At 52.6% G+C, this 17,395-nt stretch overlaps 6 protein-coding genes across 6 annotated transcripts; 3 read left to right on the forward strand and 3 right to left on the reverse strand.

Moving 5' to 3' along the window:
- The first annotated feature begins 1,031 nt into the window (after window positions 1-1,031).
- P152DRAFT_171988 (uncharacterized protein) lies at window positions 1,032-2,041 on the forward strand. The gene has a single exon (XM_033674100.1). It carries the CDS (start codon window positions 1,456-1,458, stop codon window positions 1,975-1,977), a length of 522 nt encoding a protein of 173 aa, XP_033530814.1. The 5' UTR covers window positions 1,032-1,455; the 3' UTR covers window positions 1,978-2,041.
- Window positions 2,042-2,106: 65 nt separating this feature from the next.
- Window positions 2,107-5,538, reverse strand: P152DRAFT_404041 (von Willebrand and RING finger domain-containing protein; the record flags this gene model as incomplete). Its single annotated transcript, XM_033676734.1, has 4 exons — window positions 2,107-4,079; window positions 4,131-4,360; window positions 4,413-5,103; window positions 5,157-5,538. The coding sequence occupies 4 exons, from the start codon at window positions 5,536-5,538 to the stop codon at window positions 2,107-2,109; spliced, it is 3,276 nt and encodes a 1,091-aa protein (XP_033530815.1).
- Window positions 5,539-6,577: 1,039 nt separating this feature from the next.
- On the forward strand, window positions 6,578-7,273 carry P152DRAFT_452293 (uncharacterized protein; the record flags this gene model as incomplete). Its single annotated transcript, XM_033678286.1, has 1 exon — window positions 6,578-7,273. One exon carries the CDS (start codon window positions 6,578-6,580, stop codon window positions 7,271-7,273), a length of 696 nt encoding a protein of 231 aa, XP_033530816.1.
- A 1,407-nt stretch (window positions 7,274-8,680) lies between these two features.
- On the forward strand, window positions 8,681-9,731 carry P152DRAFT_172061 (uncharacterized protein). Its single transcript, XM_033674101.1, has one exon. The coding sequence runs from the start codon at window positions 8,939-8,941 to the stop codon at window positions 9,467-9,469; it is 531 nt and encodes a 176-aa protein (XP_033530817.1). The 5' UTR covers window positions 8,681-8,938; the 3' UTR covers window positions 9,470-9,731.
- Window positions 9,732-13,347: 3,616 nt separating this feature from the next.
- Window positions 13,348-14,444, reverse strand: P152DRAFT_172133 (uncharacterized protein). The gene is made up of 3 exons (XM_033674102.1): window positions 14,155-14,444; window positions 13,636-14,097; window positions 13,348-13,564 (listed from the first exon to the last, which is right to left on the reverse strand). The coding sequence occupies exons 1-3, from the start codon at window positions 14,249-14,251 to the stop codon at window positions 13,476-13,478; spliced, it is 648 nt and encodes a 215-aa protein (XP_033530818.1). The 5' UTR covers window positions 14,252-14,444; the 3' UTR covers window positions 13,348-13,475.
- A 799-nt stretch (window positions 14,445-15,243) lies between these two features.
- P152DRAFT_372737 (uncharacterized protein) lies at window positions 15,244-16,899 on the reverse strand (the record flags this gene model as incomplete). The annotated part of the gene is made up of 3 exons (XM_033675545.1): window positions 15,244-15,660; window positions 15,721-16,713; window positions 16,774-16,899. Coding segments are annotated over 3 exons (1,536 nt in total), but the record flags the coding sequence as incomplete, so codon positions are not given.
- Between the last annotated feature and the right edge of the window lie 496 nt (window positions 16,900-17,395).

Raw genomic sequence — 17,395 nt, forward strand, 5'->3', positions numbered from 1 at the left:
GTAGGATGTGGATGCTCAGGCAAAGCGAGACTTCGAACTCATGGATAGCTAACCCCTTCCCGCCTCCCCGTCAGCGCGTCCGACGAGAGATATGGCACACTAAACAAGCGATCGGGACATGTTTGACGGGGTTTGGGAAACATCACAATTGGCTTGGATTACACAATCTACCATGATTTGTATGCAGTGGGTTTGAGTGGTTTCGCTAATTAGGGTTTCGAGACGAGGGGGTTGATTTTGAGACATGAGCAGTGAGCACGAGATATTCCGGAGAAAGGACCCTTTCTCGACGCGAAACATCAAGACAGCGAGTCATGGCTTCTCAAAGTCCTCGTAAATCATGAGATGCATGTCCTCAAACACAATCCTATTATTATTGCTTTCAACTTGCACCAACACCAATACCCAGGCCGAACTGGCCGTATCAATGGAGTGGAGAATCGCAATTCTCGCTGGGCCCCAGTTCCATCGAGTTCCCGGAATATATTGCGGATCACGACACACAAATCAAGATTAACCCTCCTTCCCTGTATAATTTGGCATTGGACATTATTGACGATGCGAAATTTGACATGTTTCTGGGCCTGGATGGGTAGTCCTTCTCAGTCTCATCCTGCCTGATTTTTGTTGAGCCTAGGGCTGGACACGAATAAGGATTTTGGCTATTCGTATTCGACTTTTCCTCTTGAACGATTATTCGTATTCGACTAAGTTTTGAGACGTTTTATTCGTATTATTCGCGAATATTCGTAAATAATGCCAAGACTTATTCGGCAAAAGCCGAGCCAATGAATGAATGCCCAACAGTCGCGACTTTTGTTTACCCGAACACGATCTGGAGGATTTGAGCTCTAAGAGATACAAAGCATATCAATAGCGTCGAATTGATCACTCCTGACGATTCAGCAAGCCAAGTGACCCCAGCTTAAAGCTCTCTGTCGACCATCTCTCCGATGCGAGATACATGGAAATAGCTTCAGAGATAGACGAATAATTACGAATAATTACGAATAATGCGAATATTATTCGTACGAATATTAGTAAGCGGAAATTCTAAATTTTATTCGTATTCGACTACGAATATTCGTACGAATACGAATAGTCGAATATTCGTGTCCAGCCCTAGTTGAGCCCAAGCCCGCGAACACCAAAATCCAGGTGGCCATTGTCCAAATTGTGAGTAATACATAGAATGTCGTTGGGCAAATGTACTCAACGGCTCTTCAGCCCATAAGTATACAATGGGACCGCTAGGATCCCGACTCGCTGTCACATTGCAGTTTGCAGCCGTTCGTCCCAATGGTCTGGATTCCCGTCCTCCCCAACGGTATCGGGCGTTTCAGAGCTGCTGGGAATGTTGGAGCCTCCCCAGTGATCTACAGAGCACGCGCAAGGCGGCCGAGTCAAGGACCGTTTATGGAAAGCCGTCGACGGTTCCAACCAGTTGGCTAAGCGATGGCTTGCTCGTGTACGAGACTACCAGCCAACGAGTGCATCACCAATTCACCATCTACCAATCTCAATGGCAAAAGGGGGCTCGAAAGGAAGATGATGGTCAAATCTCGCGTTCTTCATACTTCGTCCAAAATGTCGCTAGAAGAGGTATCAAATCGTGCCGTGAAAGATATGGACGACAATGACAGGCATATACAAATCTCGCCGGGATCGCGAACTAAACTTGCATCCAAATCCGAACCTGGGTTCGTCAAACACACGCTGTACAAGGTATCTCCTCCTGAAAAGTCACCCGTTCCCCATCCCTGGTTGTCTCAATCCCGTTCCCCGTTGCGTCCCCATCGTGAATCCTCGCCTGGAGCCCAATGCTCCGCGTCTAGTAGGGATGCAAAATGGTCCGACTTCCCGCCATGGATGGCCAGACGATTTTGTCGAGCACCGCTACTGAGCAGCGTCCAGAACAGACAAGACGTCCTCTCCGCTCGAGTCAGAGGACGAAACAATATTCTCGTGCCTTCGTAAGTTCTAGGCGATCCCTTCCGATCCAGAACCCATCAATCATCATGCGGTCAAAATCACAATTCTTTTCCAGGGTCGACAGTCACAAACGGACCGTGTCGCCAAATCCCAAAAATCCTTGTCCGATATTCATCACTGCTCTTCCGTGATCCCCTCGCCTCCGCTCTCCCGCCAGTCCCGGCTCTTTTGCACGCACCGCCCCACCCCGTCCACCCTCGCCGCCCACATCCCCTCAATCTTACTGCGAAACGTGTACCCGCGCTGGCTCGAGATGACGCCAATGGCTTGTAGCACGGCCTTGCGCGCGTCCCTCCCAAACACTGCCGGGTGCAGGATCCACTCCAGTGCGCTCTCCAGCTCCGCATCCAACGCTGCCATGGTGGTCTGATCAATCCCGGTCGGTGCGGGCGCCAGCGGGTGCGGTGCAGGCATGTTGGGCGGTGGCGACGGTGTGTGCTGTCGGGGTGGCGTATTGGAAGAGACACCTGGATTGGGGGTGGTAGGAGTGGACCCAGTAGCCTGGTCCCTGATCGACGGGGCGTTGCCGCTGACGGGGGAATTGTTGCTCTGCGAGCGGGTGCTGGAGGCGTGGCCGTTAGTGCTCTGCGGTGGCGGGGGGAGAGGCGGGAGGCCGCCTTTGCCGAGCCCTTTGAGGATGGAGCGGGTTTCGGAGAGGAGATGGTGGGCGCGTTCGTGTTGCCCGCGGGAAATGAGGGTGAGGGCACGGGTAAGCATATCAGAGGTGAGGAGTTCCATGCGGCGTTGGACGACGAAGGGGTGAGGTGGGATGGGGGGCGAGAGAGGGCGAACCAGGGACTTGGTCCGGCTGTTGGACGGGAGCATCGTGATGGTGAGGAGGGACGGTCGGGGGAGATGGGCAACGGTGCCGTCGCGTAGAATGTCACCGTAGACGAGGTCTGCTTGGATCAAGGGGACTTCTTCGACGGAGAGATTGCGCTGGTCCTCGGAATCGAATGGACCTCCAAGAGCCTCCAGGCCAGACACCAAGGATTCCCATGCGTCTTGTGGTGTTTGCTCCGGCGACGCGCTGTCCGGTGCAATCGCAAGTTGTACCAGGATGTCACGCTTGTCGCCAAACCGCAGATCCCCAAGAGCAGCTTCGGCGTCCCTCCCGGTTGCGCGTTTGGTGATGTGCAAGGCGCCGCTGATCTTGACAAACCTTGCAGGCGAACCTTCGGGGAGACGCAGTTTGAGCTTCGCGTTTTGATGCGAAGTCGTCTGCAGGGAGCCCAAGCACCCAGCCACGCATTCGCGAAGCATCATCCAATCTTTGACGTATGTGTACGAGGCTTTGGTTCTCGTTGACAACTCGATCATCGTGTCCGGCTTGTGGGTAAGACCGAGTCCGAACGAGTGGATGGCGACTTTGGCAGCCTCAGCTCGAGAGACCACGAAATCCACACTCTCAGGGTCGGAAGTTGATGAATCGCTGATCAAAAGAATGCTCGAGAGAGGGTTGGTGGACTTCCGTTGCATCAAGAGGTCCATTGCGACGTTGGCACCCTCGACTACGTCCGCCCGCAAGCTCTTTTGTCCCACCGGTCGAATCGAGTCCAGAATCTTGTTCCAGCCATTCCACGTCTTCCCGGTCATCCCGACCAACGGCACGCCGCCTCCGCTTGAACCGAAGGTGACGAGGCCCATACGGTCACGTTCGCCCAGGTTTCCAACGAGGAAGCGGAGAGTGTCGCGGAGGAGGTTGATCTTGAGGCCTTGCATCGAAGACGAAACCGGAATGACAACCACCAGGTCGAGGGGAACGTGGGGAGAGACGATCATTCGCTGATCGATGGAGCCCATACGGGAGTATTCGGTGGGTGCGGTGTGGTAGGATCGGCCACCGCCGTACGAGGAGGAATTGACGGAAGAAACCCGTTTGACTTTGTTGAAGGAATTCCTGTACTCGTCCTCGTCGGTTCCAGAGTTTTCTTGGTCATAATCGTTCGACCCTTGTTGTTCTAAGCCATTGAGATCTAACAGAGCCCGCCGCCACATCTCCAGCTGACCACGATTTTGGAACTTGAGATGGAATGAGGGGAGTTCGGGAACGGAGAGCGCAAGGGTGAGGACAGGTTCGGGCTCGTCTGCACAAGTCAGCGTCCACTATCAGTATTGGGTTAGAGATGGAGGCCTACCTTGGGAGGCTTGCACGTTTTGTAAATGCTTTCGAATCAAGATCGAGCCCTTCAAGGTGCATTTGGTCTTCTTCATCACCGAATCCGACCCGTCCCATGTTGGTGGATTAGCGACCTTCTTCTCTTTCACACAGATCAGCATTTCGGTGAATAGGTAGCACTCCAAATCCTGCCAAGATTGTCGATCCTTGCCCACGCGGATCTGGCCATGCAGCCTCAATTTTCCGAATCTACAGACATTAGAGAGAAACCTGGAAACTCGATCCACGATCCAGTCCATACCTTGAGAAGTCCAGGCCGTGCCAGTGATCGACACGTTTTTGCAATTCGTCCGTGATCGAATCGAGCTCTTCCTGCGATTGGCGTGGGATAGTCGGGCGTTTGCTTACCGCCGGAGATTTTGGTATTGAGTAGTCTACGCTTGGATGCGTCGGTAGTGGTGGGGCGTGCCGGATGTCTTCTGGGTCAGGCCGCCATTTCGATTCTGCAACCTCGATCGTGACTAGACACGTTAGGCTCTGTTGCTGGCGGGAGCGGGTTAAGGTCGGAAACTCGCTCCGAACCATCACGCTGGGTGGTGCTATCGGGTTCTTGAGTGAGCCGCGAGGGCTGCTGAGACTCGTTTCCATGGATTGGACGTCATAATCGTGCCTTCGCATCGGATTATGAGGCTCGGCATAGTCGGAGGAGGCGGTTCCAGTCGCAACACTATCGTTGCGGTAGTGGTTCCTTGATGCCGACCGGTCTAGTGCGATGGGGTTGCTTTGGCCGCTATCGCGCATACGCGGATCCCGAACTTCGCTTAGTGACTGGCTCGGCCGCAGGTGCGAGTCCGTATCGCCCATCGTCCGATTGTCCCACCCTGGGTTTGTCATAGCGGATTGCCTACCATCCCGCAGCGGTGGAGGCTGCTGCTGCTGCTGCTGCTGCTGCTGCTGCTGCTGCGACGATCTCATTATCGAGCCTAATTTCTCTGTTGCCCATGATCAGCTAGATTCCATGTTGGCAATATCGAACGCATCGTACCGAGGTCCAGTACATTTCCCCCTCGACTCGTGTCTAGCCCTAGAGGCGACTTGCATGTCGGGCAATACTGCGACTCGAATTCGCGGATGTACTCGTAGAAACAAGCTTCATGTGCGACGTGGGCGCAGGACAACTGCAGGATCCGCTCGCCGCGGAGGGTGTGTTCCAATGGCTCTTCGCATACGGCGCATTCGGCACCGATAAAGGTCCGATCTCGTCGGGTCCGCGAGCGTTCCTGGTCTAGAACGCTTGCCATGCCACCTCGTCCCGATCGCGAAGCAGCGGCCGACTTTTTGGCGTGGTATCGGGTAGCTTGGGAGGGTGGGCGGTCGTCGGAGACTCGGGAGGAGAGGGAGAGTGGTCGAGAGTCTGAATAAAACATACAAAAAAACTCGAATCAATATCTGAATCAATTGACGCAGCTCACACCAAATTCCAGAAGCTTGTGGCGAACAACCATTCAGAGCAAAGAAAAGGGGAAGTAAGTACTGTGACTCTCTTCTGTCTTAAACTCCACCGACTTGGAGGGGATCTTGCGATTGGAGGTCCCCGATGGTCGAGAGGGACGATCGCGCTCCTTGCTAAGAAGACCGAGGTCGTAGAGGCTGGACTGGACTTCGGAGGCTTGGAGACGTTTCAATGTGGACTTGCTGACTCCGTACTCGTTGTGATGCGACATGTGGAAGGTGAGGTGGCGGGAAGAAGCAATTAGGTGCGTAGTATGAACGGGAGCAACGAGTATTTGAGCCGGGGCGAGCAGACGTGGTTCAGTCTTCAGATCGGTTTCAGACTTTCAGTGTTAGCGTTAGCGTTGCAAGATGCGCAACGAAGCGGGTCTTACAGCCTACAGGCCCCAGACGGCCCAGAGAAAGGTAGAAGGGGGCGAGCGGGCGGGAACCAAGCAGCACGAGGCGACTCGGGCGAACGCGAGGGGGGCGAATATCATTTATGGGAAACCGATAATACCAGAGGGAAAGGTTGGGGTAATCCAGTTAGGTCAAGAGTCAAGAATCAAAAATCAAAAATCAAGACACAGCGGAGGACGGAGGATAGGACGGTGGGATGGTGGACTCATGGAGTTTGTGGACGGTCGGTGGTAGCAAGTAAGGGGATGAAACCATGGTTTCTGCGATGCTGCAACAGAAGGACGGAGGAAAGACACGGAAAAGCATAAAACGGCTTCAGAACAGGACAGATGGAGGAGAATACCGGATGAGGAATACCGGATTCGAACTCGGGGTCCTTGTCTCCCGGTACAGTACATAGTACCGTAATTAGGATGTGTAGGTACCTTAATAATATGCTAAATATTATACTTGGTACTATTATTATCCTTGCTACGTATGTACCTTACCTGTAGGCAAGGAACTAATTATGGTGGTTTTGTTTGCTGGCTAGAGACGGTCAATCAACAATTCAACATGCCTTACTCCTTACTCCTTATTAGACCTTACTGGCAAGTAACGACTTATTTTTACGAGAGTTGCGGGGACTTCGTACGGAACAATCAGAAGAGGTGGTGTCGTTTTGCCTTCGCGATTTTGCCATTGGCCATCCACGTTGGTGGCTCCAGCAACATAATGGTGGTGGAGGGGCGAGACCTGAGTCAGTGTCAGTACCAGAGACCAGAAGACCCGCCAGAGACACTGGGGCCCCTGCCAGTTCAGGCACCCCTCCCCTGCCCATCCAGGCACCCCATGTCCACTCACCAGGGCCTCGACAGGGAGACAGGGGCAGTTGGACAGGGAGTGTCTGGTGCTCAAGTCCCTACTGTAAACTGTACCTGTACAAAGTTCAACTGCTCATCAGCTCATGCCTCCAGTCTCCACATTCCACTCCGCGCTTCTTCTGTCACCTTTCCCGTTTCCTGCCACCATCCAATATGCAGGATCCGGCAACCAGCAGGCACCTGCCACCTGCCACCTGGGAACGGGAGTTTCGAACGGGAATGTACCAGATCACCAGCACCATGTGTAAACTCACCCCTAGCTCTCGTCCAAACGGTACCCGTCCGAACTATTGAGATACCCACAGGCCACATTAGCTTTGGAGACTGCGGACCTCATCGCGATTCGCTTCTGTCATATTCTTGTCCAACTAGTGCGAACTTTGGTTGAGGGCTTGGGGCTAGTAACTCCGCGTGTTGGTGGTTGGGACTTTTGGAGTAAGTGTCAAGATACCTTATCAAACTAGCAACGAACAATCTCTGCTGGGTAGGGACATGGTCTCGAGAGTCGAGCTCCTCTGCGAGTCTACATGAAGTCTCCTACCTCCAAGAGTCCGACCAGGTTGTCTTAAGGCTCGAGCAGCTAAGATCAACCATTGATACATATTCCATATCATGGCCGGTGTTTTCCGTTGCCCATATTCCGATGTCTTCTCCAGCATCCGTGCTAATCTAACGTGTGCCCTAGGAATAGGATTGGCTAATTCGTTAACGCTGTCAGTGTCGACGGATTCTCGTGCTTGGATAATAGACCCTCTCGGATATGGGGAAATGGGGAAAGCATGGCGATCGAATATTGACCCATTCGCTCATCGTTCGTTAGCTATGGTGCCAGTGCGTGCCGTAGCGTGTCCATGAGAGGCTGAGAGCGTGGTCGTCTGGTCAATGCATCACGGGCCATGGGGAATGGGCCACAATTCACCAATCGCACAAGGCTGGGAGCCTGGGGGCTGGGACCAATGCCTAGCAGCCTTGGAACAGTGGCGCCAGCTTCCACGAGCCTCGGGCTTCACTTGACGCCGGATCCATGGCATGATACTTCCACCTTCCTCGATCCTTCGACGTCCAGCGGAAAGTTACATTGTCGAGTGGAGGTGCCTGATGGACAGGGCATCATGAGGACAGGGCTTGTGGCAACGGCGGCCCGTCCAAGCATCTCCCATGCGGGATATCATACAGTACCAGTGACCAGACCATATCTGCTGCACGGTCAAGCAGATGGTCCCTTAGGAAACCAACATTATAGTCCCAGCGATCCTTATGTCGTTCAGGACTTCAGGCATGGCCTTATTTATTGGCACTCCTGTACCGATGCCAATATGCTTGGCGGGGAGTAGATCAGAACCTTGGACTTCCGAAAGAAGCTGGTTCCGGAGGTCGACGATTCGGAATATGGCTGATCAACGACGTTTTTCCCCAGACGGGAGATCGGACATGTGCATTGTTGAAGAAATCAGTTTAGATGGCGTGGCACGGTGCAGCGGAGCCGAGCATCCGTCAAATTCAATGTTCAACTCTTTGCTCTGCACTCTTCAATGATTCAATCATCGACGAGTGAGGGGTTTCAGGCCCGACATCCCATCAGACGCGCTGCAAAATTCATTTCTAGTGCTTCATTGGATGACGGTCTCTCGGGTTCAATTCACCTGGCTGACAATTTCATGAGAGAAGCGCGAGAAGACGCTCAGAACCAAAATGACCATGCCCATCATTGGCTCTTCCAATTCGTTGATGCAAGCTCATCTCAATGAGTGAGGTCAGCCGATACGCGCATACACCTTTTTCCAAGGCATCGTGGCTGTGCAGGTTGGGCATGTACGTAGTACGGATTCCCATGGCAATTCCGTGATTTTAAGGTTCCAAGCTCCGAACCCGACGGATTTTGAACGAGCGTGGACTCGCACAAGTCTCCCGGGCGATGTGAAAGCGTAATGGGATTCGTACAAGCTCCACGGAATCCGTGTAAAACTCGCCTCCAGCAGATCACGATAGGCGGAGCAACCGACTACAGTACAAGACCAACAAGTACCTTTGTTGTAGTCGCTGGTCGCTCTGCATGTCGATGCATGATGCTGCAACATCTGCTGCGTACTGCAGGCTCGGCGCTTCGCCGACCAGTTCCCGAACCACACTCGCTTTCGGATCTACCATAGCGATGCTGGATATCGCAGATCCTTATACCCGGGAGGAAGTTGAAAAGTTCTTCTCTCCAGATCATCGGGCTCATTTGCGAGCTCTTCTGCACAGCCGAGATTTTGAGGCACGATATTGGATCTTCCAAGTTCAAAACCTACATCCTGTTCAATTCGGATTGGTGGCTTCCCCTTGGGTTTCCGAGTTCCTTGTCAGAGGCTGGCTTCATCTGTACAAGGGATTCGGTCACATTCAGTCCCATCATTGGCGTTCTTGGGTGCGATTCCAAGCGGAACAGAAGAAGGAAGAGATTACCGAAGCCAGAAACCTCGTGCATCGTTGCCATGTTCCTAAGTTTGGTCCTTTACTACCGAATATTTCTTCCACGTTGATGAAAGTTCGGTTCTCCGCTTACCTTGGTTGTGGAAAGCGAAATTCCTTCCGCCGAGAGTAAAACGAGTCCGAAGAGGTCAGTTGCCATCCTTGATGCCATGCCCGCCATGAACGCCACAGGGAAACGCGAAATTGGATCCGTTCTACTGGCTCATAAAACTCGGTTCAGGACTTCAATCAGTAGTAGAACTGCCACTTCTCCTTTTCTCAAACCTTCCAGAGTAAGGGCGTCGTCAGGGAGATCTCCCTTCCAGCCTTCCAAGTTCCAGCCTTGTTACTACCAGCCGTCCAGTAATTACGAATCATCTCCCCCGTGAGCACGTGGAAATCGAACCTATAGTCCGTCCTAGTCACCTATTTAGTCCATGTCAGGACTCAGGACGGCCTACCACGACCGTCCAGCTTTAGGTTGGAATTTGAAGGCTTGCTCCATGCATGCATTCAGTGGCCCATTGAGATATCGATGCTATCAGGAACGAAAAATCCTCTGATTTCTGAAGGAGAATGGTAGGCTCGTGCTAGTGTTGCACGGGAAGAGTTCTTTGACTGCTCCTCGTGCTCACTAATTGCCTTCTCGACATGCACCTAAGGCTCATCTTGAACCAATTGAGCGGTATTTAACCCACCTCTGTTCCAACGTCCTTCGAGAAATATTGGATTGGCTCCAATCAGAAACCATTGTTGCGGAATGCGGACGGCATGCAGCATGCAGCACAGCATCCGTCTTGTGAAGTGTGAAGTGTAAAAGGCGGAACACCCCTGTTCATATTTCATAGTCTTTGGTCTGTTCTGGGTCCTGATACGGCAAGGATCTGCACTTACAACGGTTGACGTCTGGTAGTCTGGGGTTAGTACTCAGCTAGCTGCGAGTATGTATCGTGCAAGACTAGTTCTGTGTTTGGAGATGGGGTTGTACGGAGGCGGGTAAGCACGTTCAGTGCCAGGACTGACGACAGGGACCCGAGGCATCTGTATGCAGCTAAAGTGCGGTGATTTAGTCTTCAAGTAGTATTCCGTACTTGATATCGAGTATGTGGTTGGATAAACGGATCGTGTGCGCTGAGTTGTACGGAACTGAATACTTGCAGCACGATCAGGGTGTGTGCGCCATATATCTGAAATCGATGAGGTAGGGGTGGTTCAGTCTCATGAGATTAAACAGAAAGGCCACTGGTCATTAGCTAATAAGTGGTTGTCGTCCACGTTCATACGTTAATATTGAGAGATGTTGGAATAATGAATATTAGGGATCAGTCAATCGGACTATGCTCTCCTGCACACTACTGAAGCAGGTCTGACTGCAACTTTAGCACTCAGCGCCAATTCTTACTGCCGCCTTACAGGCAGTACACGGAAATAACTGTGGTTTTCCTTTTCTCCTCACCGATCCTGATTCGGAGATCTCGACAACTATCCGGTAGCATAGTTAGAAGATCGAACATGTTCGCTTCCTCCCGTCCATCATGCGACTTTTAACGTGGGAAGTGGTGACAGGAAAAAGCAAGTCCCGAAAACGATGGGCTCACGCCCACTCAAGTGTCAGAACACACAAGCCTCGTATAATAATGACACCAGGTTAAGAAATAGTCATTTGATCATCTACCATTGCCAGCCAAAAGTAAATGGCCTAACTGCGCACCGTATGAGGCTTTTGGCTGGTCCAAGCTTCGCTTAGCCAAACTCTATAGCGAAAGCCATATAGTTAGTAATTGAAAACTTATGACGGCGCAACACTGAGCCTAGGGCATGGATCGTGTAGATCAGCGGAGTGCACTGCGAAACTATGACAGAATATGAAGTCGACTCGTGACCAACCAGTGGTGAATCCGCTGCCTGTAATTTCGGGACCGAAAGTCTGTTCCGAATATCCCATTGCCCAAGCTCTTTTACCTTTCAAACGGTAGCGTTTCTAGAGGTAACCTTCTCTTGAGAAACGGTTGTTTCATTGAAGTCTTTTGAAACGATGGCATCCCTGAGTACCGCTCCGTGGAGGTAGTACCTTGGATACCGAGATACAAGAGATCTCTGACACGCGCTCTGAATTGCGGTGTGAAGCATCGAAATATCTCTTCCTGAATAAACGGTACTTATACTGACTTTCGGATAGCCTTGGCCTAGGAATTGAGTAGAATGGCATGAATTCTACGCTCCATGAATCACGATCGACAACGCAACCGTTTCATGTTCACTGAATCCAGTGAACAGTGAAAGCCTTTTTCTTGCCGTAATGCCACCGACTTCGTGGCCTGACCCTCCTCATAGATTGTAACCCTTTCGGCTTTGAGATTGAGATTGGGCCAGCTTCATCCAGAGGGGAAAAATTGGAGGTTCTGGATTAAAACCCATGAAAATATCTCAATTGTCACTTTCTTTTCGCCTGATGTTCACCCTCTTGGGTATACCTTATCCTCCCTTTGATTAGGCATGTTGATGATTTTACGACGACTCTCCGTTAACCTAGGTTGGAGGAGGACGTTAACGGTAACGGACCATCAATTTTCTTCCACCCCGGATGCTTTCTTCTGGAGTGTCCGAGCCAGATCTTCTCTTTCATCATCGACCATCCACTCACGCGTTGTGCTCGTTTTTCATAAATGGGTTTCTCATAGGGTCGTATCATCGTAAAGGAAGAGTTGTCTCGACAGCACCCAAATAGCTCAGGCTTAGCCATTGAGGTGAGCCCCTGGAATCCCCTTGCCGTATTACCTTGTTGACATAGTTAGGCTGCCTTGCTACCAACGAGATGTTCCAAAACCAGACTTTCCTGCACGCGACTTGTCTGTTGCAGTCGCGTGTTCAAACTCCATATGGGGTTCGCCACCGTTGCTGACACAATGACGGTGGTAGCAGCGGAGCTGATATGAATTACTGCTGCATCTTCCTCGCATTCCAGTGTTTCGGATACCAAGCTCTTACAACTTACAGCTTCCATCTAGCATAGACCAATAACTCTTGGCCCAATTCCCCGACAGAGGCTCTGTTAGGCTTCAGCGCGTTGAATGGAGAGTGGAATTTAGAAGGAACGTCCGGCGGGCATGGTCGAGATGGGGATTGATACACCTTTGATGGGGCGGAACGGAGGGTTGCGACCGATATGAGTCGGTCTGTAACCCAGTTCTGAGAACGTTAAAGGCGGTATCAGAACTCCAGTTGCCACCCCCTCTGTCGTGATGGTAGAACCGTTAGTAGGGCAGGCAGATGAGCGCGTTGACCGAGTGGTTGACGAGTGTCGAAGAGTTGATAACCAACCGAGGTTCAAAACGGGGGCTCGCAAGACCTGAAAGGAAAGGACCCGAAAGAAAAGTATCCATGGGAAATGCGACGAGACTGGATTTAGCATTGGCCTGATTCCGCCGACGATAGTGAATTGCTTGTCCTTCAGCGATCCGCGGACCAAAAGCGAATGGAAGATCTCGAAGACGGGCTTGCGGCATCGGACCAAACGCAAGACGAAATGATATTGGTGTTCGTAGAACTGATGGAGTTACTTGCTTCCGACATCCACCACCTCCTGGGTGAATTTCAAAGCTGTGCTAATAAACGGGTAACTAATGAATGACTTATTAAGGAAACCACAGCGCCGCCCGTGAAGCACACACTCTTCGGGGATTAGGGCGTATCGAAGCGAAGAGGGTCCGTATCGAGTGATCTCAACTCAGTTACGTCTTGCAAGTGCCTTCTAGCCAAGTCAAGTTTCTAGACCACTACATTCACTATGGAGACTGGGTGGGATCCTGTATTATTACTGATTCAATCGTCGTGGGATACTGAGCAGCATTGTCAATTGTCATATTCCTCATTATGCTATACATTAATATTTGGCCCCGATGGCATATACCGTCCGCGGAACTTTCATATCAATCCATCCAGATTGCCATTCCCGTTTCCTTGGATCCGTCATACTGCCATCGGGCAGATTGATCCCCCATACGCCGAATTGCGAACCCATTTTATTTCCTCCCAAATATCATATTAACAGGCTAGAAATGCTGTCTCAAATCCCCGTCCAAACTATTCCTGCTACCCCCAAGAGCGGGACCCAGCCTAGGGCCAAGTTCGCCCCTCCATCAGTCTGGACTGCCGGATTGGTAGTCTGACTGGAGCCGCCTCCAGCCGTTGCTGCGGTATTGGTTTCGCTGCCTGAACCACTTCCACCCTCGGAACCCCTTGACCCCCCCGACCCTCCCGAACCCCCCGAACCCCCCGAACCCCCCGAACCTCCTGAGCTCGTTGGACTAGGACCCTCCTCTGTCTGACTATGAGCAGGGACGTTACCTGCAGTCGGTGGGATGTCACCACCACTTCCACCGCCCACCCCTTCGGTATTCGCTGGCGGTTTCGGCCCGTCCAACGTCGGCACCGGTCTCTCCGTATGGATAATAAAGAGGGTCCCGGTTATCGCGGTTTGCAAGCTTTCCAGGTGTGGCATCGGTTGGGCAATCGGGATCTTGGTACTGGTTGGTTCGATTACAGGGCTCGGGGGGTCCGGCTCTAGTTCCGGGCTTGAGGTTGGCGGCGGGTTCGGACGGTCGAGCGTAGGGAGTGGGATTTCGGTGTGCATGGAGGCGGGCTCTGTGGAAATGCCAGGGGAGGGAGAGGGGGAGGGGGATGTGTGTAGGTCGGAGGTGGGGATTGAGGTGGGAGTAGGAGACGGGGTAATCGTCGCATTTGATGTCAACATATAGTTGCCTGAAGGGGTTAGCTGGTTATTCACGAGGGAGGAAGATTGAGGAGTTAGCAACATACGCTTATCTTGTGGCATGGCAAAGACAGGGTCGTAGCAAGAGGCTGCGAAGAGGAGTACCGCCAGCCCTGATATGTCGAAGCGTATTGACCGCATCATGGCTCAGGTATATGAATATGCGAACGCCTCAAAAGGCCCAACACGGGAAAAACCGTCTTCTCCTTTTCGGTCGCTGTCAAATCTCATGCAAACTTCAATGTCGAGCTTCAAGAATTGCGTTGGCGCAAGCATCGGACCCCGCAATTGTCGAAAAGGAGACCGCTTCCAAGACCGGATCTTCCCAACCTCAACAAACGTAACCCTGACTATCTGAACGAGCGTGCAAGCGAATGACAAAAATACAATTGAGCGAGTGGCAAAGTTTGACAAACCGGAAATCTATCGACTGTAAAGTGTCGGAGAAGCAGGATTAATATTGATGATGTCGAAAAGCAGAGTAGAGCTGAATGGAAGTGTGGCTTAGAGGAAATACGAGGTCGCCCAGATCAGGTTCCACATGCTGGACGAGGTGGACGACTGGACGATGATCCATTCAACATCTTTCCTGTTTCTGCGGGTTTCCCGATGGTTGGCTTATTCGGGTTACTACGTAGTACTGTACAGCCGCACCGAGGACGACGGTCACCAGGTGGTGGGTGCTTGAAATAGCACAGCGATAGGACGAGGGTTGGTGAACTATTCCTTGCTAGGCGGGCGACGATCCAATGGCCTGGGGCTCGGACTTCTTCCATGCTGACCCGATGTCGAAATTCGTTGAACAGAACGGTACCAGTATCATGGCTCTGGATTTTGGGGGCTCAGAAAGCCGAAAGAATATCTACGTAAATAGTAGATAGTGTCAGTGGACAAGGCACTGGAGAGTTCATAGGGAAAAGCCAATAAGCCATGTCGAATGTCATGTGATTTATATGCTCGTACTCCTCACCACTTGTAGTTAATATAATATAGTGAAAAATGGCGACAATAGGTGAGCGCTGAAAGGCGAAGAATTTAACATTTCTTATTATTATACCCAATATCTCTTTGAAGCTTATTGAAGTACGACACTATCCCTCCGCCTCCTCCTTCTCCTTTCCCTCCTTCTCACGCTCCCTCCGCCCTCGCGCCCCTGCCTTCAACACCTCCCACCGTTCCCGATACCTCCCGACGACCTCCAGCAGCTTCCGATTCTCCCTCCCCAACTTCTCCTTCGCCCTCTCCATCTCCGCCGCCTGCTCTCGCTCCCGTTTCAACTCCTCCTCCAACTCCCGTACCCTGCGATTCGCCTCCTCATCCGGCTCCGGCTCCGGCTCCGCATCCCTCTCCACCCCCTCCTTCCTTCTCTCCACCTTTCCCTCCTTCTCCGCCCCCTCCCCCTTCCCCTTCGCCTGCTCCCTCTGCAACCGCAAACTCTGCGTCAACGCCCAACTCTGACTCTGACTCTGCGCCTCCCACATATGCAACCGCCGACTCAACTGATCCATCAACGTCCGCAACGCCTCGTTCTCTAACTCTAGCTCCTCCCGCGTCTTCCCCCCGCCTGTCATCGGCGTGCCCGCCCGCAGCAGCACCCGCTCGTCCCGCGCTACCTTCCCCGTTCGCCCGCCTAGCCCGGACGACTCTCGGCTTAGCGGCCGTCGGCGCGTCGCCCGCGGCGACTCCTGCGCGGGGTTCTCGGACGCGTCGACGAACTCATCGGATCCTTCGGAGATGGTGCTCGGGATGGCGCGGTCGACGTCGCGGTGTTCGCGCTCGCGCTCGCGCTCCCGGGCGAGCATGCTGGCGTAGGTAAGGGTGCCGCCGGAGGGGGGGACGACGTAGAAGGATTCGGCGGGGTTGAGGGCGGGGTTGTCATCTTTGAGGGCGCGGAGGGCGGCGCGGGAAAAGAGGGTGGTGATGTCCGGGTGGGGGTCGGAGGTGGGTGGTTGCGTGCGGGTGCGGTTCAAGGGGGTGGGTTTGGATTTATCGGGAGCTTCCTGGGCGGTCTGCCCGGCGATAGTTGGGGTGAGGGGAAGGCCGGCAAAGGCGAGCGGCGCAGAGAGGCGGTTGAGTAGGTTCTCGAAGGTGTTGTAGAAGCGATTGAATGGCTCGTCAGGAACAGGTTGACCGGCTGACGCTGCATCTGACGCCTTCTCGTGCGACGAAGCGCTTCCATGTTCGTCCGTCGATGATTGCTGTCGCTGACGGCGATGCCTGAGATCTGGAGACACCCGTCGTTCCGGTGTCGGCACCATCTTCCCACCTGCATTATCACGGGTAACTTCGGGGGAAGCTGGTAAACCTCGACGTTGGGTCGGAGGTCTACCTCGTGCAGTAGCTAGATTTGTCGCGATGGAGGATGACAACTCTCTGTGTGGGTTTCTTCGAGACGTAGAAGTAGAAATAGGCTGTTGGCTCGACTGTACAAGTGCAGTTTCTTTGGAAGCGGACGCTGTGCTTGTCGGGGGTGTTTGCGCCTCCAAACCATGAGTACCGTGATGATCCGGCGTTCCAGACGTACTCGCAGCGTGAGGGCCTGGGGACTTGATTATGCGCGAGAGAGTACGATGCTGATTCTCGAGAAGGGACAGGATTCGCAAAGCCTAGAATTTGCGGTTAGTACATGCGACGCTGCCAAACATGACATGACGTGGACGAGGTACCTCGCGATCTGTAGTCGCCTTCGCGGCGTTCGCAAACTCTCCGGCCGCCAGTTCATGTTCTTCCGATGCTACAGCAATGTTCGCCTTCGTGGTCTCTAAGGATGCATTCCGCGCGTGAACATGGGCCTGTCCATGGTGAGTTTGGAACTTTCGACGGGTGGTTAAGCAGGCGACCAACCAGATTTAGAGAGGCGCTCTCCATGATAGCTCTTTGTCAGTTATGGCATGGATAGAACTCTCATATAGGCAAGTGTAGAATATGATACATTCAGCATCGATCTGTGGGGATGGATCATGAAGGTTGGTGGTTGAAACGGTGAATGAATGAAGTTTGCTAGTGGAATATTAGTTATTACAAATGCGAGAACTGAGAAGTGTCTCCAGCCGTCGTGATATTGTGTTACATATGTACCGTATTCTCGTATTACATACCTGGAGCATCCAATTGATGCCTGGAAATAATATGCCCTGGCCGGAGTACGGTATCGCAATACAGGCGCCCAAGGCGATGGGCAGTCACGAGGGGACCTGGGGTTGAGTACGGCTATTGCCTGTGTTCTGCTATAATCGATAAGTGTGAGATCATCGCTGATTGCTGCCCTGGATTTGGTAAAGAGCTACA

This window comes from Eremomyces bilateralis (assembly GCF_010015585.1).
Source record: "Eremomyces bilateralis CBS 781.70 unplaced genomic scaffold P152scaffold_27, whole genome shotgun sequence".
NCBI lineage: Eukaryota > Fungi > Ascomycota > Dothideomycetes > Eremomycetales > Eremomycetaceae > Eremomyces > Eremomyces bilateralis.